This window comes from Aythya marila (genome assembly GCF_965140915.1).
Source record: "Aythya marila genome assembly, chromosome: 31".
NCBI classification, from domain to species: Eukaryota; Metazoa; Chordata; class Aves; order Anseriformes; family Anatidae; genus Aythya; species Aythya marila.
In genome coordinates this window covers 974,137-997,538 of record NC_139072.1, presented here as the reverse complement: position 1 = coordinate 997,538, position 23,402 = coordinate 974,137, and the positions used below count along the sequence as shown (strand labels likewise).

Sequence of the window (23,402 nt, the reverse complement as noted above, 5' to 3'; positions counted from 1 at the left end):
GGCTGTGCGCATGCGCAGTGCCCACTTTTCTATTTACCGTAGGCCCTACAATTAGAGCAGCGTAAAAACGGGGAGATAACGGGATTTTTGGGGGTGATTTAAAACACTTGGGGGGGGATTTAAACCTATTGAGGGCTTAGGCTTGACGTTGGGGGGGTAAAGTTTAACTTTAGGGGGGATTGGGGTGTTTCTGAGGTGTTTGGGGGTTTTTGTTTGTAAACAGTGGCTTTTTGTTTACGGTAGGGCCTACAGGAAGGCGCCATGGGCCGCTCGTCCAAGGACAAGCGCGATGTCTACTACCGGCTGGCCAAGGAGGAGGGCTGGCGGGCCCGCAGCGCCTTCAAGCTGCTGCAGCTGGAGGAGCGCTTCGAGCTCTTCCGGGGGTGCGTGACCCTTGACCCCTGACCCCCACGTGACCCCTGACCCCCCCACGGTGACCTCTGACCCCTCACCCCCCTGTGTCCCCCCACCCAGGGGTGCGGCGGGCGGTGGATCTGTGCGCGGCGCCCCGGCAGCTGGAGCCAGGTGCTGAGCAGGAGGCTGAGGTGGGGTCCCAGTATGGGCACTGGGAGGGACTGGGGAGGGCTGGTTTGGGGGCTGGGGGGGCACTGGGAGGGACTGGGGAGGCCAGATCTGGGGATTAGAGGGGCACGGGGAGGGACTGGGAGGGGGATGGGGGCCTCTGGGGTGGGACTGGGGGGTACTGGGAGGTACTGGGAAGGAACTGGGAGGCACTGGGAGGGGATTGGGGGGACTGGGAGGCCAGTTTTGGGGCTGGGGAGCACTGGAAGGGACTGGGTGTCCCAATTTGGGGACTGGGAGGCACTGGGAGAGGCTGGGGAGCACTGGGAGTCCCAATTTGGGACTGGAAGGGACTGGGATGGACTGGGAATCCCAGTTTGGGGACTGGGGGTCCCAATATTGGGGACTGGGGGACACTGGGAGCGACTGGGACGGACTGGGAGACCCGATTTGGGGCTCTGTGGCTCTAATTTGGGGACTGGGGGATACTGGGAGCTACTGGGAAGGGACTGGGGGCACTGGGAGGGGATTGGGGGGCACTGGGAGGGACTGGGAGGCCAAATTTGGGGACTGGGGGGCACTGGGAGCCCCAGTTTGGGCACTGGGAAGCGCTGGGAGGGGCCCAGCTGGGTGCTGGCGGTGGGGAAGGCCCCGGGGGGGGGGGGGGGGAGGGGTTTGGGGGGGTCTCGGGGGGGGTCCCCGTTGACCCCCCCCCCCCCCATAGCGGGACCCCCGAGGACCCGGTGCAGGTGGTGGCCGTGGACCTGCAGGCGATGGCCCCGCTGCCGGGGGTGCTGCAGATCCAGGGGGACATCACCAAGGTGGGCGCCCCCCCCCCAAAAAAAAATCCCCCCCCAAATCCCCCCATAACCCCCCAATCCCCCATAACCCCCCCGAGCCCCCCCAAACCCCATTTATTCCCCCAGACCCCCCCCAGACCCCATAACCCCCCCCAAATCCTCCATACCCGCCTTGAGCCCCCCAGAAAAAAAAAATCCCCCATAACCCCCCCCAAATCCCCCCATAACTCCCCCAAATCCCCCTGAGCCCCCCCAAATCCCCCATAACCCCCCCATACCCCATAAACCCCCCCCAGACCCCATAACCCCCCCAAATCTTCCATACCCGCCTTGAGCCCCCCCAGAAAAAAAAATCCCCCATAACCCCCCCAAATCCCCCCATAACTCCCCAAATCCCCCTGAGCCCCCCCAAATCCCCCATAACCCCCCCATACCCCATAAACCCCCCCCAGACCCATAACCCCCCCAAATCCTCCATACCCGCCTTGAGCCCCCCCCCCAAAAAAAATCCCCCATAAACCCCCCCAAACCGCCCCAGACCCCATAACCCCCCCCCAGGACCCCCCCAGACCCCATTTCCCCCCCACAGGACCCCATTTTGACCCCATTTCCCCCCCCCCAGGACCCCCCCAGACCCCATTTCCCCCCCCAGCCCCCATTTTTCCCCCCTTTCCCCCCCCAGACCCAATTTCGACCCCATTTCCCCCCCCCAGGACCCCCCATACCCCATTTTTTCCCCCCCAGGACCCCATTTTGACCCCATTTCCCCCCCCCCAGGACCCCCCCAGACCCCATTTCGACCCCCCCGCCCCCATTTCCCTGCCCAGGACCCCCCCCAGACCCCATTTCCCCCCCCAGGACCCCCCCAGACCCCATTTCCCCCCCCCTTTTTCCCCCCAGGACCCCATTTTGACCCCATTTCCCCCCACATTTCCTCCCCCCAGACCCCATTTCCCCCCCCAGGACCCCCCCAGACCCCATTTTGACCCCCCCAGACCCCAATTCACCCCCCCCGACCCTATTTCCCCCCCCCCAGGTCTCCACAGCCCAGGAGATCCAGCGGCACTTTGCGGGGCGCCCGGCCGACCTGGTGGTGTGCGACGGGGCCCCCGACGGTGAGAGCTATTTTTTTTGGGGGGGGGGCATCTCTTTACACCCCCCGAGACCCCCCTCACCCCCCAAATTTTGTGTCCCCCCCCCCAGTAACGGGGCTGCACGACCTGGACGAGTACATCCAGGCCCAGCTGCTGCTGGCGGTGAGTTGGGGGCCCCCCCAAAACCCCCCCAGGACCCCCCCCAATTAATTTGGGGGGGTCCCCAAAACCCTGTGGCCCCCCCCATTTTGTTAATTTTTTTTTGGGGGGGCTTCTTATTTCCACAGGCTCTCAACATCACCACCCACGTCCTGAAGAAGGGGGGCACCTTTGTGGCTAAGGTAAGCCCTTGCCCCCCCCCCCCAATTAATAGGGACCCCCCCCAATTAATAGGGACCCCCCCCAATTAATACGGACACCCCCAATTAATACGGACACCCCCAATTAATAGGGACCCCCCCCCAATTAATAGGGAACCCCCAATTCACTAGGATGTCCCCCAAACGCTTGTGCCCCCCCCCAAAATCATCAGGAGCCCCCCAAACTCATCAAGACCCCCCCCAAAAGTCCTTGGGACCCCCCCCCAAATTAAGAGACCCCCCCCAGAATTAACAGAGACCCCCCCAAATTCATCAGGAACCCCCCCAAAAGACGTTAGGGACCCCCAAACTCATCACAGACCCCCCCCAGAATTAACAGAGACCCCCCCCAAATTTATCAGGACCCCCCCAAAAGACCTTGGGGACCCCCAAATTCATCACAGATCCCCCCCAATTCATCGAGACCCCCCCCAAAATTATCAGGACCCTCCCCAGAATTAAGAGACCCCCCCAGATTCCTCAGGACCCCCCCAAATTTGTCAGGAGCCCCCCCCAGACCCTTGTGGACCTCCCCCAGTTCATCAGAACCCCCCCCAAAAGCCCTTGGGACCCCTCCCAAATTAACAGAGACCCCCCCAGTTCATTGAGACCCCCCCCAAATTTATCAGGACCCCCCCCCAAAATTAAGAGACCCCCCCAAAAATTAACAGAGACCCCCCCAAATTCATCAGGAACCCCCCAAAAGACCTTGGGGACCCCCAAACTCATCACAGACCCCCCCAGAATTAACAGAGACCCCCCCCAATTCATCAAGACCCCCCCCAAATTTATCAGGACCCCCCCCCCAAATTAAGAGACCCCCCCCAAAATTAACAGAGACCCCCCAAATTCATCAGGAACCCGCCCAAAAGACCTTGGGGACCCCCAAACTCATCACAGACCCCCCCAGAATTAACAGAGACCCCCCCAGAATTTATCAGGACCCCCCCCAAAATTACAAGACCCCCCCCAAATTTATCAGGACCCCCCCCAAATTTATCAGGACCCCCCCAGATTCCTCAGGACCCCCCCCAAATCCCCCTTGGGGACCCCCTTTACGGGGTTTGCAGCCACATAACAATTTTCGGGGCGCAACCAGCACCACGGGGGGGGCAAATCGGGGCGCCCCCCACCCTAAACGGGGGGGTCCCGCCCCAAAAAACCCTTGTGCCCCCCCCCAGATTTTTCGGGGGAAGGAGGTGACCCTGCTCTACGCCCAGCTGCGCCTCTTCTTCGCCGACGTCGCCTGCGCCAAGCCCCGCAGCAGCCGCAACTCCAGCATCGGTGAGGGTTTTTTTGGGGCCCCCCCCAAATTTTGGGGACCCCCCCTCAATTTTGGGGACCCCCCCGATCTCGGGGACCCCCCCCCGACCTGTTTTTGCCCCCCCCTTTTGTAGAAGCTTTCGTGGTTTGCCGCGGTTACAGCCCCCCCGAGGGCTACGTGCCCACCATGGACAACCCCCTGCTGGACCCCGATGCTGGTAAAGGGAGGGGGGGGGGGGCGTTTTTGGGGTGATTTCGGGGGGTTTTGGGGTTTCTGGGGAGCTTGTTTTTATTGGGGTGTCGTCCCCCAAGGGTTGGCCCTGTCCCAGCTGTCGGGGCCCTCGCGGGTCATCGTCCCCTTTGTGGCCTGCGGGGACCTGAGCGCCTACGATCCCGACCGGACCTACCCCCTGCAGGTACTGGGAGGCACTGGGATGTACTGGGAGGCACTGGGGGGGCTGTAGGACCCCCCTACTGTCTCCTTGCAAGGCTTATGGGGTGCTGGGAGGGTCTTGGGGGAAGGCTTGGGGGGATTTTGTAAGGACTGGGATGTACTGGGAGGCACTGGGATGTACTGGGAGGCACTGGGGGGCCTGTAGGACCCCCCTGTTATTTTCCTATAAGGACTGGGGGGCACTGGGAGGGTCTTGGGGGAAGCCCTGGGTGGATTTTGTAAGGACTGGGGAGCACTGGGATATACTGGGAGGCACTGGGGTGTGCTGGGAGGCACTGGGGGGTGCTGCAGATGCCTCCTGCAGGAACTGGGGGGCACTGGGCTGTACTGGGAAGATACTGGGGGCCCCGTTAGCCAGTTCTTGGAGGCACTGGGAGGTACTGGGGGTGCTTTACGCAGGAACTGGGGGGTACTGGGCTATACTGGGAAGCCCTGGGGCTGCCTCCTGCAGGAACTGGGAGGCGCTGGGCCGTACTGGGAGGTACTGGGCTATACTGGGAGGCACTGGGGGCCCCTCTCACCGCTGCCCCCCCCCAGCTGGACCCCCAGAAGCCGTACAGCTACGTGCCCCCCCCCGCGCCCCCCATCGCCCCCCCCTACGCCCACGCCTGCTTCCTGCGGCGCCGGGGGGGGGTGGGCGTGCAAGGAGCCTCGTGCAAGGCGACGAGTGTGCAAGGGCCCTCGTGCGAGGAGGAGGAGGAGGAGGAAGGGCCCTCGTGCGAGGAGGGGGGCGTGCAAGGAGCCTCGTGCGAGGAGGAGGAGGAGGAGGAAGGGTCCTCGTGCGAGGAGGTGAGCGTGCAAGGAGCCTCGTGCAAGGAGGGAGGATGCTTGTGCAAGAAGATGAGCGTGCAAGGAGCCTCGTGCAAGGAGGAGGAAGAGGAGGGAGGACGCTTGTGCAAGGAGATGAGCGTGCAAGAGTCCTCGTGCAAGGAGAAAGGACACTTGTGCAAGGAGATGAGTGTGCAAGAGTCCTCGTGCAAAGAGGACAAAGGATCCTCGTGCAAGGAGCTGAGCGTGCAAGGAGCCTTGTGCAAAGAGGACAAAGGATCCTCGTGCAAGGAGCTGAGCGTGCAAGGCTGCTTGTGCGAGGAGGAGGAAGGACACTTGTGCAAGGGGCTGCGCTGCCAAAGCCTTGGGGACTGAGCCCCTGGCGTGCAAGGGCCCTCGTGCAAGAGCCCTCGTGCAAGGCGGGCGTGCAAAGGCCCTCGTGCAAGGCGGGGGGGCACCCTCGTGCAAGACAATTGTGCAAGGGGGGGGGGGCGTGCAAGGAGCCTTGTGGGACTGTGCAAGGGTCCTCGTGCGAGGCGATGGTGCAAGGACCCTCGTGCGAGAGCCCTCGTGCAAAGTGAGTGTGCAAGAGCCCATAAACGTGCAACGCCCCCCCCCCAGTGCCTCCTTCCTCGTGTGTCACCGGGGGGGGGTCCACGAGGTTTTGGGGTTAGAATTGGGGGTTTTGGGGTCTCCCTGAGGGTTTGGGGAGAAAGTGAGGGATTTTGGGGATTTGGGGGGGGATTGAGGGGCTTGGGGAGGGGTCCCCAAGGTTTTGGGGTGGAATTGAGGGATTTTGGGGGGGGGACCCCAAGATTTTTGGGCCAAATCCACCCAAATCAAGCAGAAATCAGCCCTGCGCCGTATCCCCAACCATTTAGGGATTCCCCCAAACCTCTCTTTTTCCACCCAGAAGTTCCCAAAAGCCTAATTATTTTTTGAGGGGGGGTCCCTGATGAATTTTGGGGGGTATCCCTGAGAAATTTGGGGGGGGGGGGGTCCCAAGTTTTTGGGGCCAAACCCACCCAAATCAAACTGAAACCAACCTCCTGCCGCCTCCCCAACCACTCCAGAATTCCCCCAAACCCCTCTTTTTCCACCCAAAAGTTCCCAAAAGCCTTATTATTTTTTTTGGGGGGGTCCCTGATGAATTTTGGGGAGGTCCCTGAGAAATTTGAGGGGGGGGTCCCAAGTTTTTGGGGCCAAACCCACCCAAATCAAGCCGAAACCAACCTCCTGCCGCCTCCCCAACCACTCCGGAATTCCCCCAAACCCCTCTTTTTCCACCCAAAAGTTCCCAAAACCTTTATTATTTTTTTGGGGGGGGGTCCGGGGGAGGGGGGGGGGGCTCAATCCTTGCCCCTGGAGGCCTCGGCGTTGGCTCTGAGCACGGCCCCGGGGCTGGGGTAGGGGCGCTGCTGGAAGAGGGGCCCGGCCGCCGTGGTGTCGGCCCCGGTTTTGGCCTCGTTGCGTTTCGGGAGCCCCGTGGACCACGTCCCGCTGCGGGGGGGGGGCAAAAAAACCGTGAAAATATTTTGGGGGGGGTCCCAAGGGGCTCCTCGCACCCCCTTTTTAATCCTGACCCCCCCCAAAAGGGACTTACCGGGGGGCGTCCGAGTAGGAGCTGGGGTCCATGGGGTCGAGCTCCTCGTCCTTGCGGCTGCCTGGAGGGGGGGGGAGATGAAAAAATATTGAGGGGGGGGCAAAAAATTAATTTTTTAGACGGTTTTTATAAAAAAAAAAGGGGTGTTCTCCTGAAAAAGCACGGCGTTTTTCCCAAAAATGGGAGTTTTTTTCCTAAAAACAGGGGGTTTTCCCTAAAAGTGTAGGGCCCTAAAATGGGGGGATCCCTCGAGGACCCCCCCTGTTTAATTTTGACCCCCCCCTTTAGTTTTAGGACCCCCCCCTTTAATTTTGGGACCCCCCCCCCCTTTTAATTTCACCCCCCCCTAATTTCAGGGCACCCCCTTTTATTTCAGGGCACCCCCATTTTACCTCGCCCCCCCCCCTTTAATTTTGGACCCCCCCCTTTAATTTTGGACCCCCCCCTTAATTTTGGGACCTCCCCCTTAATTTTGGGGCACCCCCTTTATTTTACGGCACCCCCCTTAATTCTGGAACCCCCCCCTTAATTCTGGGACCCCCCCCTTAATTTTGCCCCCCCCTTAATTTTGGGACCCCCCCTTAATTCTGGGCCCCCCCCTTTAATTTCAGGGCACCCCCATTTTACCTTGCCCCCCCCCTTAATTTCAGGTTGCCCCCCTTTACCTCTCCCCCCCCCTTAATTCTGGGACCCCCCCCTTAATTTTGGGACCCCCCCCTTAATTCTGGGACCCCCCCCTTAATTTCAGGGCACCCCCATTTTACCTTGCCCCCCCCTTAGTTTCAGGTTGCCCCCCTTTACCTCTCCCCCCCCCTTAATTCTGGGACCCCCCCCTTAATTCTGGGACCCCCCCCTTAATTTTGGGACCCCCCCCTTTATTTTACGGCACCCCCCTTAATTCTGGAACCCCTCCCTTAATTTTGGGACCCCCCCCTTAATTTTGGGACCCCCCCCTTAATTTTACGGCACCCCCCTTAATTCTGGAACCCCTCCCTTAATTTTGGGACCCCCCCCTTAATTTTGGGGCACCCCCTTTATTTTACAGCACCCCCCTTAATTCTGGGACCCCCCCCCTTAATTTTGGGACCCCCCCTTAATTCTGGGACCCCCCCCTTAATTTTGGGACCCCCCCCTTTATTTTACGGCACCCCCCTTAATTCTGGAACCCCTCCCTTAGTTTTGGGACCCCCCCCCTTAATTTTGGGGCACCCCCTTTATTTTACAGCACCCCCCTTAATTCTGGAACCCCCCCCTTAATTTTGGGACCCCCCCCCTTAATTTTGGGCCCCCCCCCTCACCTTTCTTCCCCTTGGGGTACGGCGCCAGCTCCTCACGCCGGTGGCTGCGGCGCTCCCGGGGGGGCTCCTCCCGCTCCTTCTCGTAGCCCCTTTCCGGGGGGGGGGCTGGGGGCTCCTCGGGCTCTGCGAACGGCACCGGGGGGGTCCCCAAAATGTGGCCCCGCCCCTTTTTTTGACCCCCCAGCCCCCCCCCCCACCCCGAGGACTTACCTGGCCCCCCCTTCAGCCTCTTGGCGGCTTTGGTGACGACGGCGTTGGGGTCGGAGGGGGGCAGCCAGGACACGAGGTCGGTCTCCGCGTTCCAGTAGTAGGGCAGCCCGCTGCGGGGGGGGGGGGGCAGTATGGATGCTATAGGGCCCGGGGCGGGGGGGCTGGAAGCACTATGGGGTCTGGGAGGGGGAACTGTGGTCCCTATGGGGTTTTGGGGGGGGGTTATGGGCAGTGGGAAGGGTCGCTATGGACCCTATAGGGCCTGAGAGGGGGCTTTAGGGCCCCTATAGGTACTGAGAAGGGTCCTTATGGCTCCTATAGGTCCAGGGAAGGGTCCTTACAGCCCCTATAGGGTCTGGGAGGGGGCTTATGGGCACCAGAAGAGTCCCTATGGCCCCTATAGATCCTGGAAGGGTCTTTATGGCCCCTATAGGGCCTGGGAAGCGTCCTTGTGGCCCCTATAAATACTGGGAAGGGTCCCTATTGACCCTATAACGTCTGGGAGGGGGCCTTATGGGCACTGGGAAGGGTCCTGTGGCCCCTATAGATCCTTAGGGCCCTTATAGTGCCTGGGACAGGTCCTTAGGGCCCCTATAGCACCCGGGACAGGTCCTTAGGGCCCCTATAGCGCCCGGGACGGGTCCTTATGGCCCCTATAGCGCCCGGGACAGGTCCTTACAGCCCCTATAGCACCCGGGACGGGTCCTTACAGCCCCTATAGCGCCCGGGACGGGTCCTTAGGGCCCCTATAGAGCCCACGACGGGTCCTTATGGCCCCTATAGCGCCCGGGACAGGTCCTTGTTGCCCCTATAGCGCCCGGGATGGGTCCTTAGGGCCCCTATAGCGCCCAGGGTAGGGTCTTTATGGCCCCTATAGCACCCAGGACAGGTTCTTATGGCCCCTATAGCGCCCGGGACGGGTCCTTATGGCCCCTATAGGTTCCGGGACGCCCCCTATAGCGCCCGCGGGGGCGGGGCTCTCACCAGGTGGGGTCGATGACCTTGTACCAGGGGGGGAGCAGCCCCTCCAGCCGCGAGGCCTCGTAGTCCACGTGGGCGTCGTCGTAGTCCTCGGCGATGATCTCCTCCTCCGGCTCTGCGGGGAGGGGCAAAGAGAGGGTTTAGCTCCGCCCCCTGAGCCTGGCCACGCCCCCCTGAACCAAGCCACGCCCCCCCGAGCCAAGCCACGCCCCCTAATTCAATCCACGCCCCTTCTAGCCCCGCCCACTAACCCCAAACCACACCCCTTAATCTAGAGCCCCACCTAGCCCCGCCCCCTGGGTCCTCCCGCCCAGCCTAGCCCCGCCCCCAAGCTCTAAGGCCACGCCCCCACCCCCAAGCACCGCCCCCTGGAGCACCCCAGGGGTTGCTCCACCCACAGGCCAGACCACGCCCCCAACGCCAAACCACGCCCACAAAAGGGCCAGGCTCCGCCCCCAACGCATTCCACGCCCTCTCTTCAGACCACGCCCCTCACATTAAGCCCCGCCCCCTTCCCAGACCCCTACCCCCAAGACCTCACCCCTCCGTTAGGCCACGCCCCCACGCAGACCACGCCCCCTCAAGCCAAGCCACGCCCCCTCAAAAACAAGACACGCCCCTCTCCCGGTAACCCCGCCCTTCCGGCTCCCTCGCCCCGCCCCTTCCGGCCCCCTCACCGGGCTCCACGTGCTTGAGCAGCCCCCGCTTGGCCAGCCGGGACTGCAGGGCCACGGGCAGCGGCATCGCCTCGGCCTCCGGCACCAGGCCCCGGGCCCCAGGCGCTCCGCGGCGGCGGCGGCCCCGCAAGGCCCCGGGAGCGCCTGGAAACCGCCCCGGAAAGCGGCGGGCTCAAAACGGAAGTCCCGCCCTCCGGCGGAACCGGAAGCCGCTCGCCTCGTAACCTCGCCCCCCGTTGCCCTGGCAACCCCGCTCCCCGCGCAGACCACGCCCCCTGTTGTCATGGCAACCCCGCGCAGCCCCCGCCCCCCGTTGCCTTGGCAACCGTCCCGCTCAACGCAGGCCACGCCCCCGTTACCCTGGCAACCACCCCACCCTCCCCGACCACGCCCCCGTTACCCCGGCAACTGCCCCCTCCCCTCGCTGACCTCGCGGCGCGGCCTCCTCGGCGCCCGGACCACGTGAGCCGCCGGCGGCCAATCGGAGCCGCCCGGCGGGCCGCGTGACCCGCTCGCAGCCAATGGGCGCCGCCCCCCCGCCCAGCTGGCGGCCAATGGGGGCGCCGTCACGTGGCGGGGGCGGGGCGAGGCGGCCATGGAGGAGTACGCGCGGGAGCCCTGGTAACGGCGGGGCGTGTTTATGTAGGGCCTGCTTTATTTACATGGGGCCCTGCTGTTTGTGTAAGGTCTGCAGCCCCCCCCGTGTTTATGTAGGGTCTCCTGTGTTTATGTAGGGTCTGCAGGAGACCCCGTGTTTATGTAGGGCCTGCTTTGTTTACATGGGGCCTGTTGTGTTTATGTAGGGTCTGTCTTATTTACGTAGGGCCTGCAGTGTTTATATAGGGTCTCCAGGCCCCCAGTGTTTACATAGGGACCCCCAGGCCCTTAATGTTTACATAGGGCCCCTTGGTGTTTACATAGGGCTCCCAGACCCCCAATGTTTATGTAGGGCCCCCCAGTGTTTACATAGGGCCCCCAGACCCCTAGTGTTTACGTAGGGCTCCCAGACCCCCCGTGTTTACGTAGGGCCCTCAGTCCCTGGTGTTTATGTAGGGCCGCCAGTGTTTACATAGGCCCCTAATGTTTACATAGGGCCTGCCCAGTGTTTATTTAGGCCCCCAGACCCCCAGTGTTTATGTAGGGACCCCCAGTGTTTACGTAGGGCCCCCAGGCCCCAGTGTTTACGTAGGGTCTCCCGGCAGCCCCTGGCGCATCGTGGATGACTGCGGCGGCGCCTTCACCATGGGGGTGATCGGGGGCGGCGTCTTCCAGGCCCTGAAGGGCTTCCGCAATGCCCCGGCCGTGAGTCCCTGCCCCCTGATGACGTCACACACCAGGGGAGGGGCCTGACTGTGGCCCCGCCCCTTTGTGGGCGGGGCCTGACATCACAAATCCCGCCCACCCAGGGGCTGAGGCACCGCCTCCGGGGCAGCGCCAGCGCCATCCGCACGCGGGCGCCGCAGATTGGAGGTGAGGGGGCGTGGCCTGAGTTAGGGGGCGTGGACTGACTGGTGGGAGGCGTGGTCTGGCGTGTGGGGGCGTGGCTTGGCGCTTGGGGGCGGGGCCTGCAGGGGAAGGGCTGGTGTTGGGGGTTGAGCTTAGGGGGTGTGGGCGGGGATAATGGGAGGTGGGCGTGGCTATTGGGGGTGGGCGTGGCTTAGGGGGTGTGGGTGGGACCTCGGGGTGTGGGCGTGGTTTCAGGGCAGTGGGTGGGGTTTAAGGGTTGTGGGCGGGGTCTTGAAGGGGTGGGCGTGGCCAAGAGGTTCAGGCTGGTGCTGGGGGGTGGGGTTTGGGGGATGGGGGCGGGGTTTGGGGGGTGTGGGCGTGGCTTAAGAATTATGGGCGGGGCCTAGAAAGAGTGGGCGGGGCCTGGAGGTGCTGCCTGGGCTGTGCCCAGCCCTGGGTGGGGATGGTGGTGGGCGGGGTTTGGGGCATGTGGGCGGGGTTTGGTGGATATGGGCGGGGTTTGTGAGTATGGGCGTGGCTTATTCGCTATGGGCGGGGCCTGGAAATAGTGGGCGGGGCCTGGAAATAGTGGGCGGGGCCTGGAGGTGCTTCTTGAGCTGTGCCCAGCCCTGGGTGGGGATGGCGGTGGGTGGAGTTTGGGGCATGTGGGCGGGGTTTGTGGGCTGTGGGTGGGGTTTGGTGGCTGTGGGCGGGGCTTAGGGCGTATGGGCGTGGCTTAAACGATGCGGGCGGGGCCTGGAGGTGCTGCTTGGGCTGTGCCCAGCACTGGGTGGGTTTTTGGGGGCTGTGGGCGGGGTTTGTTGGATATGGGCGGGGTTTGGGTGGGTGTGGGCGTGGCCGGAGGGGGCGTGGCCTGCCGGTGACGTGTCGGGGGCGGGGCCAGGCAGCTTCGCGGTGTGGGGGGGGCTGTTCTCCACCATCGACTGCGGGCTGGTGCGGCTGCGGGGCCGCGAGGACCCCTGGAACTCCATCGCCTCCGGGGCGCTCACCGGGGCCGTGCTGGCCTCCCGCAGTACGGGGGGGGGGTTATGGGGTCGGGGGGGGGGGAATTGGGGTGTGGGGGGGATTATCGGGGGGGTTATGGGGCCGGGGGGGGGGATTTGGGGTGTATGGGGGGGTTATGGGGTTGGGGGGGGCGTGGGGGGTGTATGGGGTGTGGGGGGGAATGGGGTATGGGGGATTTGGGGGGGTTATGGGGGGGAATGGGGGGGTTATGGGGCCGGGGGGGGGAGAATTGGGGTGTGGGGGGGGTTATGGGGAGGGAAATGGGGCTGGGGGGGTAGGTTATGGGGGGGTTATGGGGCCGGGGGGAGGTTATGGGGCTGGAGGGGGGGGAAATGGGGGTGTAGGGGGGGTTATGGGGCCGGGGGGGGGGGGAATTAAGGTGTGGGGGGGTTATGGGGGAGAAATGGGGCGGGGGGTTCACCGGGGAGTTATGGGGTGGGGGGGGAAATGGGGTATGGGGGATTTGGGGGCATTATGGGGGGGGCACGGGGGGGTTATGGGGGGAAATGGGGCATGGGGGTTATGGGGGGGGGGCACGGGGGGATTATGGGGCCGGGGGGGGGCATTAAGGAGGTTATGGGGGGATATGGGGTGGGGGGGGCATGGAGGAGTATGGGGCAGGGGGCTTATGGGGGGTCACGGTGGGGCATTGGGGGGGGTTATGGGGTACGGGGGGGCCCCAGGGCTATGGGGGGGGGCCCTGGGGAGCCGGAGGGGGGGTCCCCAAATTTCCCACCCCCCCCCCTCTACAGGCGGCCCCCTGGCCATGGTGGGCTCGGCGCTGATGGGGGGGGTGCTGCTGGCGCTGATCGAGGGGGTGGGCATCCTGCTGACCCGCCACACCGCCCCCCACTTCGCCAACCGTGAGTGGGCGGGGCCTGCGGGAGGGGGGCGGGGCCTCCCGAAAGAGGGCGTGGCCTCGAGGGGGCGTGGCCTGGTGCCGCAAGCCCCACCCACATCCCATTTCTCCTCCCCCCCCCAGCCAGCCCCTTCGCCGAGGACCCCTCGCAGCTGCCCCCCAAGGACCCCCCTGGGGGGGTGCAGTTCCAGTAAGACCAGTAACACCACACCAGTAAGACCAGTAACACCAGTGGCGCCGCCCGCGGGCCCCCCCCAGCCTGTTTTTTGGGGGAAAAATTCCTATTTAAACATTTTTTTTCCAACCTGCGGCCCCCGTGTCGGATTTTTTTTGGGGGGGGGGTGACGTCATCGCGCGGTGGTGATGTCATCGAGTGACGTCATCGCGTCGAGATGATGTCATCGGCTTTATTACAGGGTTGCCCCTCCCCCTCCCCAAGTTTTTTTGGGGGGGGGGGGTCAGAGGTCACAGTGCAGAGGTCGGAGGTCCCTGAGGGCGGCGCCGGAAGTGGGGAGGGGTCAAAGGTCAGGGGTCAGCGGGGGGGGGCAAAGTGCAAACCCCAGGGTGAAAGGTCAGAGGTCACCGGGGGTCAAAGGTCAAAAGTGCTCAGCAGGGCGCAAAGGTCAAAGGTCAAAGGTCAGGGCGCGGTGGCCGGAAGTGCCGGGAGCCCCAAGGGCAGGGTCAAAGGTCAAAGGGGCTGGGTGGGGGCAGAGGTCACAGGTCACCAGCAGAGGTCAAAGGTCACTGAAGAGGTCAGGCACAGGTCAAAGGTCACCGGAAGGTTTAAGGCAGAGGTCAGCAGAGGCTCAGAGGTCACCCAAGAATTCAGGGAGAGGTCAGAGGTCACCAGTAGAGGTCAGAGGTCACCAAAGAGTTCAGGAAGAGGTCAAAGGTCACCAGTAGAGGTCAGAGGTCACCAGTAGAGGTCAGAGGTCACCAGCAGCGGTCGGAGGTCCCCGGTAGAGCTCAGGGGTCAGCGGCAGGGGGTCAAAGGTCACTGGAAGATTTAAGGCCACCAGAGAGGCCAGGCAGAGGTCAGAGGTCGCCGGTAAAGGTCAGACGTCGTCAGCAAAGGGTCAAAGGTCACCCAAGAGTTCAGGTGGAGGTCAAAGGTCACCAGGAGAGGTCAGAGATCACCGAAGAGGTCAGGCACAGGTCAGAGGTCACCGGTAAAGGTCGGAGGCCACCGTAAAGGTCAGAGGTCACCCAAGAGTTTAGGCAGAGGTCAAAGGTCACCAGCTGAGGTCAAAGGTCAGGCCAGCAGACAGCCCCGGGCGCGGGGGGGCCGCCGGGGGGGCGCAGGGGGCGGAGCCACGGAGCCGGGGGGGCGGAGCTGGGGGGGGAGGGGGATGGGCTCCCCCAGGAAGGTGCCGTCGTCCTCAGAGGAGGAGGAGGAGGAAGAGGAGGAGGCCGAAGGCCAGCGGGGGGGCCGCCGCCCCGCCCCCACCCCCCTCCTCCGCCCCCCCCCCACGTGCAGGGCGTTGTCGGAGGCCGCCCGGGGAGGGGGAGGGGCCGCGGAGGGGGGGTCCGGGGAGGGTTTGGGGGGCTGGGGGGGGCTGAGGGGGGGTGGGGAGCCCCCCCGGGGCTTGGGGGGGGCGGGGGAGGTGAGGGGGGGGGGGCAGGCGCGGGGGGGCGGCCCCCAGTTCGGGCATGGAGTGGCGGTGGGGGCCCCCCCGGCGGAAACGGGGCTCGGTGCCTGCGGGGGGGGGGACACAAATATTGAGGGGGGGGAATTCCGTAACCCCTCCCAGTGCCTCCCAGTACCTCCCAGTACCCCCCCAGTGCCAGCCCACTCTTCCCCAGCGGCCCCCAGTCTCCCCCAGTTCCTCCCCAGTGCCTCCCAGTCCCCCCCCCACAACCTCCCACCCCTCCCAATCCACTCCTAGTTCCCCCCAGTCCCTCCCAGCGCTTCCCAGTGACTCCCCCAGCCTTCCCGGTCCCTCCCAGTAGCCCCCCCCAACCTTCCCAGTGTCTCCCAGTCCCTCCTAGTACTCCCCACAACCTTCCCAGTGTCTCCCAGTCACTCCCAGTACTCCCCACAACCTTTCTAGTGCAACCCAGTCTCTCCCAGTCCCTCCCAGTGACCCCCACAACCTTCCCAGTGCCTCCCTGTCCCTCCCAGTGACCCCCCAGTCCCCTCCCAGTGATCTCCACAACCTTCCCAGTGCCTCCCAGTCTCTCCCAGTACTCCCCACAACCTTCCCAACACACCCCAGCTTCCCCAGACCCCTCCCAGTGACCCCCACTACCTTCCCAGTGCCTCCCAGTCTCTCCCAGTGCCTCCCAGTCCCTTCCCAGTGCCTCCCAGTCCCTCCCAGTGCCCCCTCCCCACTCACCGCCGGGCGGGCCGCCCCCCCAGGAGCGGCGGGGCTGGCTGAGGCGGGTGGGGGCGGTGGGGGGGGGCCGCTGGGCGCAGAGCCGGGAGCAGAAGAGTTGCCCCCCCCGGGGCAGGAAGGGCAGCCCCAGCAGGGGGCGCCCGCAGGCGGCGCAGCAGAAGCAGGCGGGGAGCGCGTGCCAGTGCTGCCCCTCGTAGGCCATCTGCCCCTGCTCCAGCCCTGGCGGGGGGCAAAAAATTAGCTGGGGGGGGCAAATCCTGCCCCTCCTGGGGTGTCTGCCCCTGTTCTGTAACTTGGGAGGGGTAAAAAGGTCGAGGGGGGGCGATAAAAGGGAAGGGAGAGGGGCAATTGGTGGTACTTGTGGGGTAACTGCCCCTGCTGCAGTCCTGGGGGGGCAAAAAAATAGCTGGGGGGGCAATAAAACGGAAAGGGGGGGCAAATCCTGCCCCTCCTGGGGCATCTACCCCTGTTTCTCAAATGGGGGGGGGTAAAAAACTAAGGGGGGGGCAATTAGTGCTCCTCACGGGGCAGATTTTTGGGGTCCCTTCCTCCTTTTCAAACTCGTTTTTTGGGGTTTTCTCCCTCCTTCCAAACCCCAATTTTTGGGGTCCCCTCTTCCTTCTAGACCCAAATTTTTGGGGTCTTTTCCTCCTTTTACACCCACACTTTTGGGGTTCTTTTCTCCTTTTTAAACCCAGATTTTTGGGGTCCCTTCCTCCTTTTTAAACCCACATTTTTGGGATCCCTTCTTCCTTTTTAGACCCAGATTTTTGGGGTCCCTTCCTCCTTTTCAACTCCCTTTTTTGGGGGTTCCCCACCTCCTTTTCCACCCAGATTTTTCAGGGACCCCTTCCTCCATTTCCACCCAGATTTTTCGGGGACCCCTTCCTCCTTTTCCACCCAGATTTTTGGGGTTCTCCCCCCCAAATCCCGGTACCGATGGGGTCCCCGCAGGCGTCGCAGTACTCGGCGTGCCGCGCCTGGTAGCAGCGGCAGCAGTAGGGCCGCCCGCGCCGCATCACGTAGCGCCGCCCGCCCAGCGGCGCCTCGCACTCGAAGCAGCAGAAGTGGCGCACGTGCCAGTGCCGGCCCTCGGCCTCCGTGCACTGCGGGGCGAAAATGATCTGAAACGGGGAAAAAAGAGAGAAAAAAATGTTAGTTTGGGGGAAAAAAATGAAGTTTGGGGGGAAAAAAGTGAAGTTTGGGGGGAAAAAAGTGAAGTTTGGGGGGAAAAATACCATTTTTTGGGGAAAACGTCAATTTTAGGAGGGAGATATCAACTTAAGCGGAAAAAATATTAACTTTTTTTGGGGAAAAAGGTCGACTTTGGGGGGAAAAAGGTCAACTTCAAAGGAAAAAATGTTGATTTGGGAAGAAAAAAAGAGTCAGTTTTGTGGTTTTTCTTTTTAATGAAGGACTGGGGGAGAAGGGGGTGGCTGCCGTGGCAGAAGTGGCGCACGTGCCAGTGCCAGCCCTCGGCCCACGTGCACTGCGGGGCAAAAATGATCTGAAACGGGGAAAAAAGAGAGAAAAAATGTTAGTTTGGGGGAAAAGAGTGAGTTTGGGGGGAAAAAAAGTGAAATTTGGGGGAAAAAAAGTGAAGTTTGGGGGAAAAAATACCATTTTTTGGGGAAAATGTCAATTTTAGGAGGGAGATATCAACTTAAGCGGAAAAAATATTAACTTTTTTTGGGGAAAAAGGTCGACTTTGGGGGGAAAAAGGTCAACTTCAAAGGAAAAAATGTTGATTTGGGAAGAAAAAAAGAGTCAGTTTTGTGGTTTTTCTTTTTAATGAAGGACTGGGGGAGAAGGGGGTGGCTGCTGTGGCAGAAGTGGCGCACGTGCCAGTGCCAGCCCTCGGCCTCCGTGCACTGCGGGGCGAAAATGATCTGAAACGGGGAAAAAAAAGGGGAAAAAATGTTAGTTTGGGGGAAAAAAGTGAAGTTTGGGATGAAAAAATAGCCATTTTTAGGGGAAAAATGTCAATTTTGGGGTATACTTTAGTAGGGAAATGTCAATTTTAGGAGGGAGATACCAGTTTCAGTGGAAAAAATATTAAGTTTGAGGGGGAAAGGTCAACTTTGGGGGGGAAAAAGGTCGAAAGAAAGTCAGTTTTGGGGGAAAAAAATCAATTTTGGGAGGAAAAACTCAATTTTAGGGAAAAAAAGTAAATTCAGGGGTAAAAATTTCAGGAAAAAAATGGCAATCCTGTTTTTCATATAAAGGAAAAGGGAAAAAGAAAGTGAATTATTTATTTAATAAACGAAAGGGGAAGAAAAAAGTCTATTTTATTTTTTTTTATAAACAAAAGTGGAAGAAAAAAAGTAAATTTGGGGTTTTTCATAAGGGAATAAGAGAGGAAAAGTCGATTTTGTTTTTTTCTTAATAAAGGGTGAGAAAAAAATTGTTTCTTTCTATAAAAGGGGAAGAAAAACAGTCAATTTAGTTTTTTTTAATGAATGAAAGAGGGGAAAAAAAGTCAATTTTGGGGTTAAGCATTAAAGTAAGGGGAAGAAAAAAGTCAAAAAATGTTAATTTTGTTGTTTTTTTCAAGAGAAGAGGGGGGGGAAGGGGGTGGTCACTGCATCATGTAGAGGCTTTTGCTCAGCAAAAGTGGTGCATGTGCCAGTGCTGCCCCTTCACCTCTAGACACTACAAAAATGATCTAAGAAGAGGGAAAAAAAGCCAATTTTTGGGGAAAAAATATTAATTTGGGGTGTTTTTTTATAAAGGAAACAGGGAGAAGGAGGTGGTCACTGCATCACGTAGCAGCACCTTGTGCTCAGAGCAGCAGCGATGCCGCACATGCCAGCGCCACCCCTCCGCCTCCATGCACCGCAGGGTGAAAATGCTCTAAAACTGGGGGAAAAAAAGTGAATTTTGGGGTTTTTACGAAGGAAAGGAGGAGAAGGAGGGGGTGGGCACCTCGTCGCAGGCCTGGCAGCGGGGGCGGCGGGTCTCGGCGTGGTGGCGGCCGCAGTAGACGCGTCCGTCCTGGTAGAAGTAGATGAGGTCGACGAGGAGCTCGCGGCACGCCGAGCACTGGAAGCACTGCGGGTGCCAGCAGGCGCCCAGCCCGGCGCGCGCGGCGAAGACGGCGATGTCGCCGCCGCCGATCTGCCGGCCACACTGGTGGGGGAGGGAAAACGGGGTGATTTTGGGGGAAAAAAGGGGGAAAAAGGGGTTTTGGGGAGGGTTTGGGGGGCATTTGGGGGGGTTTGGGGGGACCTGTTGGCATAGGGTGGGTGCCAGCAGGTGCCAAGCGCGGTGAAGACGGCGATGTCGCCACCGCCAATCTGCCAGCCGCACTGGTAGGGGGGAAAATGGGGTGATTTTTGGGGAAAAGAGGGTGATTTGGGGTAAAAAAAGAGGGAAAAAGGGGTTTGGGGGAGGTTTGGGGGGCATTTGGGGGGGTTTGGGGGGACCTGTTGGCATATGGTGGGTGCCAGCAGGCACCGAGTGTGGTGAAGACGGTGATGGCACCACCACCAATCTGCCAGCCACACTGGTGAGGAGGGAAACAGGGTGATTTTGGGGTGAAATTGAGGAAAAAAGGGGTTTTGGGGCTTCTTTGAGGGGTTTTGGGGGGCCTGCTGGCACATGATGGGTGCCAGCAGGCGCCAAGCGCGGCAAAGACAGCGATGTCACTGCCACCAATCTGCCAGCCACACTGGTAGGGGGGAAAACAGGGTGATTTGGGGGGAAAAGAGGGTGATTTTGGGGGAAAAGAGGGTGATTTAGGGAAAAAAAAAGGGAAAAAGTTTTTTTTGGGGGGGTTGGGGGCATTTTGGGGTGATTTGTAGGGACCTGATGGCACATGGTGGGTGCCAGCAGGCGCCGAGTGTGGCAAAGACAGCAATGTCACCGCCACCAATCTGCCAGGGAGGGGGAAACGGGGTGATTTGGGGGATAAAAAAGGAGAAAAAGTGTTTTTTTGGGCTGGTTTGGGTGTTTTTTGGGGTACCTGCTGGCAGATGGCGCCGGTGATGGTGACGGGGAAGGGGCGCGCGGTGCCGCGGCCGAGGTTCTCCCGCTTGCGCTGCTGGGCGAAGAGCTTGAGCTCGCGGCGCTCGGCGTCCTCCAGGGCGTTGCAGTATTGGGGCTGGAGGGGGGGGAGGGCAAAATGGGGGGGTTTTTAGGGTGGGGGGGGTCTTTAGGGAGGGTTTGGGGGGGGTTGGTGCTCCTCAAGGGGCAGCGCCAGGGCACAAAACGGTTCCTGGTGCGGTGCCGAGGGGCGGCGATGGGGATGGGGGGGGACTCTGAAGTGGGCTCGGGGCCCCCCCAGCCCAAAAATCTCCCCTCAGCCCCCAAAATACCCCAAGATCCCCCCCAAACCCCCCAGTCCTGATGTCCCCCATGCCCCCTAAGCCCCCCAAGCCCCCCTAACACCCCCCAACACCCCCCACCCCAACCCCTCAGCACCCCCACGACCCCCCCAGCCCCCCCACGACCCCCCCAAGGCTCCCCTCCAAACCTTCAGGCCCCCTACCCCAACTCCTCATCCCCCCCCCAAGCCCCCCAACCCCCAAATTCCCCCCCCCAAGCCCCCAGCATACCCCAAAACCCCCCCAAACCCCCATCCCTGATGTCCCCCGTGCCCCCTAAGCCCCCCAAGCCCCCCTAAGACCCCCCAACGCCCCCCACCCCGACCCCTCAGCCCCCCCACGACCCCCCCACGACCCTCCCAGGACCCCCCCGGCCCCCACCTCGCTGTCGTGGGGGGGCAGCTGGTGCAGGAGCTGCCGCACGCGGTGCCGCTCCCCGGGGCTGTTGACGTAGGGCACCTTGTCCTCGGGCAGGCAGCTGAAGAATTGCGCCACCTACAGGAGGGGCAGAGTGGGCGGGGCTTCCCCGGAAGGGGCGTGGCCTCGCCGGAGTGGGCGTGGCCTCGCCGGAGGGGGCGGGGCTTAGCAGGGTGGGGTGGGGTGGAAGGGGTGAGGGGGAAAGGGGACAGGGCACAGGGAGGGGGGCGGGGCCTTGGAGATGGGGGGCGGGGCCTCAGGGCCTCGGGGGGCGTGGTTGATGACAGTGGGTGTGGCTTGTGGGAGAGTGGGCGTGGCTTGGAGAGTGGGCGTGGCTTTAGGTCCGGCAGAGTGGGCGGGGCTTGGAGGGGTGAGTGGGTGGGGCTTGAGCCTTATGGTCACTATAGTGGGAGGGGCTAAGCAAGGTGAGTGGGCGGAGCCTCTGTGATTGACAAGTTCACCACTGGGTTTAGACAAATGGGCGTGGCCACGTGCAGGGGGCGTGGCCTAATGCAAGCGGGCGGGGCCATTGCCCAGGGCTTCATAGGCAGGGGGTGGGCGGTGCTACATGTGAGGGGGCGTGGCCTCGTGGAAGGGGCGTGGCCTAACAGGAAGGGGGCGTGGCCTTGCAAGCAGGGGGCTGCCCACAGGCTGAGCAACTGGGGGGGCCCCCAAAATGGGGCAGTTTGGGGGGGTTTTGGGGAGGGGGTCACAGCCACAGGGGTCCCCAAAAGCTGGGGGGGGGGCATTTTGGGGGGAGATCCACACTTTGGGGGGGGGGAGGCTTCAAAATTTTGGGGTCCCCAAAAGTTTTTTGGGGGGGTACCAAAACTTCACAGTTTGGGGGTCCCCAAAAGCTTTAAATTTGAGGGGGGGGTCCCATAAGCTGGGGGGGGGGTCTCATAACCTAGGGGGGGTCCCAAAAGCTTGGGGGGGTCCTACAAGACATGAAATGAGGGGGTGGGCCCCCCATAAAGGGGAGGGGGGGGGGGGGTAGAAATTGGATGGGCGGTGTCCAAAATTAGGAAAGGGGAGGGGACGTGGATTTGGGGGAGGGGATCGGGGGGGGTGTTACCTGCTCGGGCTTGAGGCCGGGGGGGGCCCAGGCGTACTCCTCGGGGGCGCACCCCGAATCGTCGTCAGAGCCGGGGGGGGGCTGGAAATCGGCCACCAGGCGGCCCATCAGGCGCTCCAGGTCCTGCGGCACCCCCTGCGCCGCGTGCTCCCCCCGCGGGCATTTGCAGTGCTGGCAGATCTTCCTGTAATTAAAACCCGGGGGGGGGTTAATTAGTTAATTAGGGGGTCGGAGGAAGAGGTTAGGGGGTGCTGTGTACCCCCCATACAGGATCCCTGCTCACCTCCATTCGTGCACGAGGAAGCCGGGGCATTGGTCGCCGCATGTCTGGCACGGCTGCCCCCGCTCGGGGTCTTCTGCCTCCAGGACCTGTAATAAAGGGGGGGGGGACACACCCCAAAAATTCCTTTAATTGCCTAAAATCACCTGAATTTACCCTTAAATAATTAGGGGGGGGGAGACACTTGCGTGCGCTGATGATGGGGAGCCCCCCCAACCCCGCTGTTCTTTGGGTCTCTCCCTTAATTTGTGCCCAACCCCCCCCCCAAAAAAAAAACTTGCCAGGTTGGGTGTTTGGGGTAAAAAAGGGGGAGAACAGGTCGGGGCACCCTGAGGGATTGTGGGAGCGGCGGCGCAGCATTGTGGGAGACGCCGAGCATTGTGGGAGTTGCCCCAAATTTTTTTTTGGGGGGGGGGGGGGTTGGGTTCGTGTCCCCCCCCCTCCCCAGCACCCCATGGGGATCAGTCTGACCCCATAAGGGGTCAGTCTGACCCCTCAGAACCCCTCCTGCCCCATAAATTCTCCCCCAAACCCCCCTCTTCCCCACAGATTTCTCTCAGATTCTCCTCAGAATCCCTCTTGCCCCACAGATTCTCCTCAAAACCCCCTTTTTCCCCATAATTTCCCCTCAGATTCCCTTCAGATCCCCTCCTGCCCCACAGATTCTCCTCAAAACCCCCTCTTCCACAGATTTCTCTCAGATTCCCCCCAGAACTCCCTCCTAACCCACAGATTCCTGTCAGATTCCCCTCAAAACCACCTCCTGCCCCATAAATTCTCCCCAAAACCACTTCTTCCACACAGATTTATCTCAGAAACCCCTCAGAACCCCTCCTGCCCCAAAGATTCTCCTCAAAACCCCCTCTTCCACATAAATTCCTCTCAGATTCCCCTCAGAACCGCCTCCTGCCCCATAAATTTTTCCCCAAACCCCCTCTTCCACACAGATTCCTGTCAGATTCCTCTCAGAACTCCCTCCTGCCCCACAGATTTCCCTCAGAACCGCCTCCTGCCCCATAAATTCTCCTCAAAACCCCCTCTTCCGCACAGATTCCTGTCAGAGTTTCCTTCTGCCCTACAAATTCCTGTCAGATTCCCCTCAGAACCCCTCCTGCCCCATAAATTCTCCTCAAAACCCTATCTTCCACACAGATTCCTGTCAGATTCCCCTCAGAACTCCCTCCTACCCCACAGATTCCCCTCAGAACCGCCTCCTGCCCCATAAATTCTCCTCAAAACCCCCTCTTCCACACAGATTCCTGTCAGAATTTCCTTCTGTCCTACAAATTCCTCTCAGAATCCCCTCAAAACCCCATCCTGCCCCATAAATTCTCCTCAAAACCCCCTCTTCCACACAGATTCCTGTCAGAATTTCCTTCTGCCCTACAAATTCCTGTCAGATTCCCCTCAGAACCCCTCCTGCCCCATAAATTCTCCTCAAAACCCTATCTTCCACACAGATTCCTGTCAGATTCCCCTCAGAACTCCCTCCTACCCCACAGATTCCTGTCAGAATCCCCTCAGAACCCCTCCTGCCCCATAAATTCTCCCCAAAACCCCCTCTTCCACACAGATTCCTGTCAGATTCCCCTCAGAACTCCCTCCTACC

At 61.4% G+C, this 23,402-nt stretch overlaps 6 protein-coding genes across 7 annotated transcripts in view; 3 read left to right on the top strand and 3 right to left on the bottom strand.

Moving 5' to 3' along the window:
• Positions 1-263, bottom strand: part of LOC309888969 (vasopressin V2 receptor-like) — a gene marked incomplete at its 5' end in the record, with an annotated part of 6,320 nt that extends 6,057 nt beyond the window's left edge. The window contains 2 exons of the mRNA XM_082781628.1: positions 38-45; positions 251-263. Coding sequence (XP_082637754.1) covers positions 38-45; positions 251-263 — 21 coding nt within the window. The remainder of the gene's footprint in view (positions 1-37; positions 46-250) is intronic.
• On the top strand, positions 1-5,870 carry FTSJ1 (FtsJ RNA 2'-O-methyltransferase 1). The gene is given in 13 exon segments (XM_082781501.1): positions 1-61; positions 244-381; position 383; positions 475-506; positions 508-545; positions 1,247-1,343; positions 2,359-2,437; positions 2,526-2,578; positions 2,704-2,757; positions 3,957-4,059; positions 4,173-4,256; positions 4,351-4,454; positions 5,030-5,870. Coding segments are annotated over 12 exon segments (1,371 nt in total). The 5' UTR covers positions 1-61; positions 244-261; the 3' UTR covers positions 5,636-5,870.
• Positions 1-23,402, top strand: part of FOXP3 (forkhead box P3) — a 60,721-nt gene that overhangs the window by 31,646 nt on the left and 5,673 nt on the right. The gene's annotated exons all lie outside the window — the stretch shown is intronic.
• On the bottom strand, positions 6,548-10,207 carry PQBP1 (polyglutamine binding protein 1). Its single transcript, XM_082781488.1, has 6 exons — positions 10,030-10,207; positions 9,356-9,467; positions 8,372-8,481; positions 8,162-8,284; positions 6,864-6,924; positions 6,548-6,760 (listed from the first exon to the last, which is right to left on the bottom strand). Exons 1-6 carry the CDS (start codon positions 10,094-10,096, stop codon positions 6,610-6,612), a joined length of 624 nt encoding a protein of 207 aa, XP_082637614.1. The 5' UTR covers positions 10,097-10,207; the 3' UTR covers positions 6,548-6,609.
• LOC309889015 (mitochondrial import inner membrane translocase subunit Tim17-B) lies at positions 10,594-13,670 on the top strand. 2 transcript variants are annotated; one of them, XM_082781681.1, is made up of 6 exons: positions 10,594-10,650; positions 11,232-11,331; positions 11,436-11,499; positions 12,380-12,508; positions 13,254-13,364; positions 13,484-13,670. In XM_082781681.1, the coding sequence occupies exons 1-6, from the start codon at positions 10,625-10,627 to the stop codon at positions 13,552-13,554; spliced, it is 501 nt and encodes a 166-aa protein (XP_082637807.1). In that variant the 5' UTR covers positions 10,594-10,624; the 3' UTR covers positions 13,555-13,670. The 2 variants fall into 2 exon arrangements, with proteins under 2 accessions (XP_082637807.1, XP_082637808.1); XM_082781682.1 differs by having other exon boundaries at positions 10,650-10,671.
• On the bottom strand, positions 14,740-21,873 carry LOC309888968 (prickle planar cell polarity protein 3-like; the record flags this gene model as incomplete). Its single annotated transcript, XM_082781627.1, has 8 exons — positions 21,797-21,873; positions 21,514-21,697; positions 20,403-20,516; positions 19,661-19,798; positions 18,622-18,825; positions 16,634-16,820; positions 15,697-15,915; positions 14,740-15,056 (listed from the first exon to the last, which is right to left on the bottom strand). Exons 2-8 carry the CDS (start codon positions 21,619-21,621, stop codon positions 14,740-14,742), a joined length of 1,287 nt encoding a protein of 428 aa, XP_082637753.1. The 5' UTR covers positions 21,622-21,697; positions 21,797-21,873.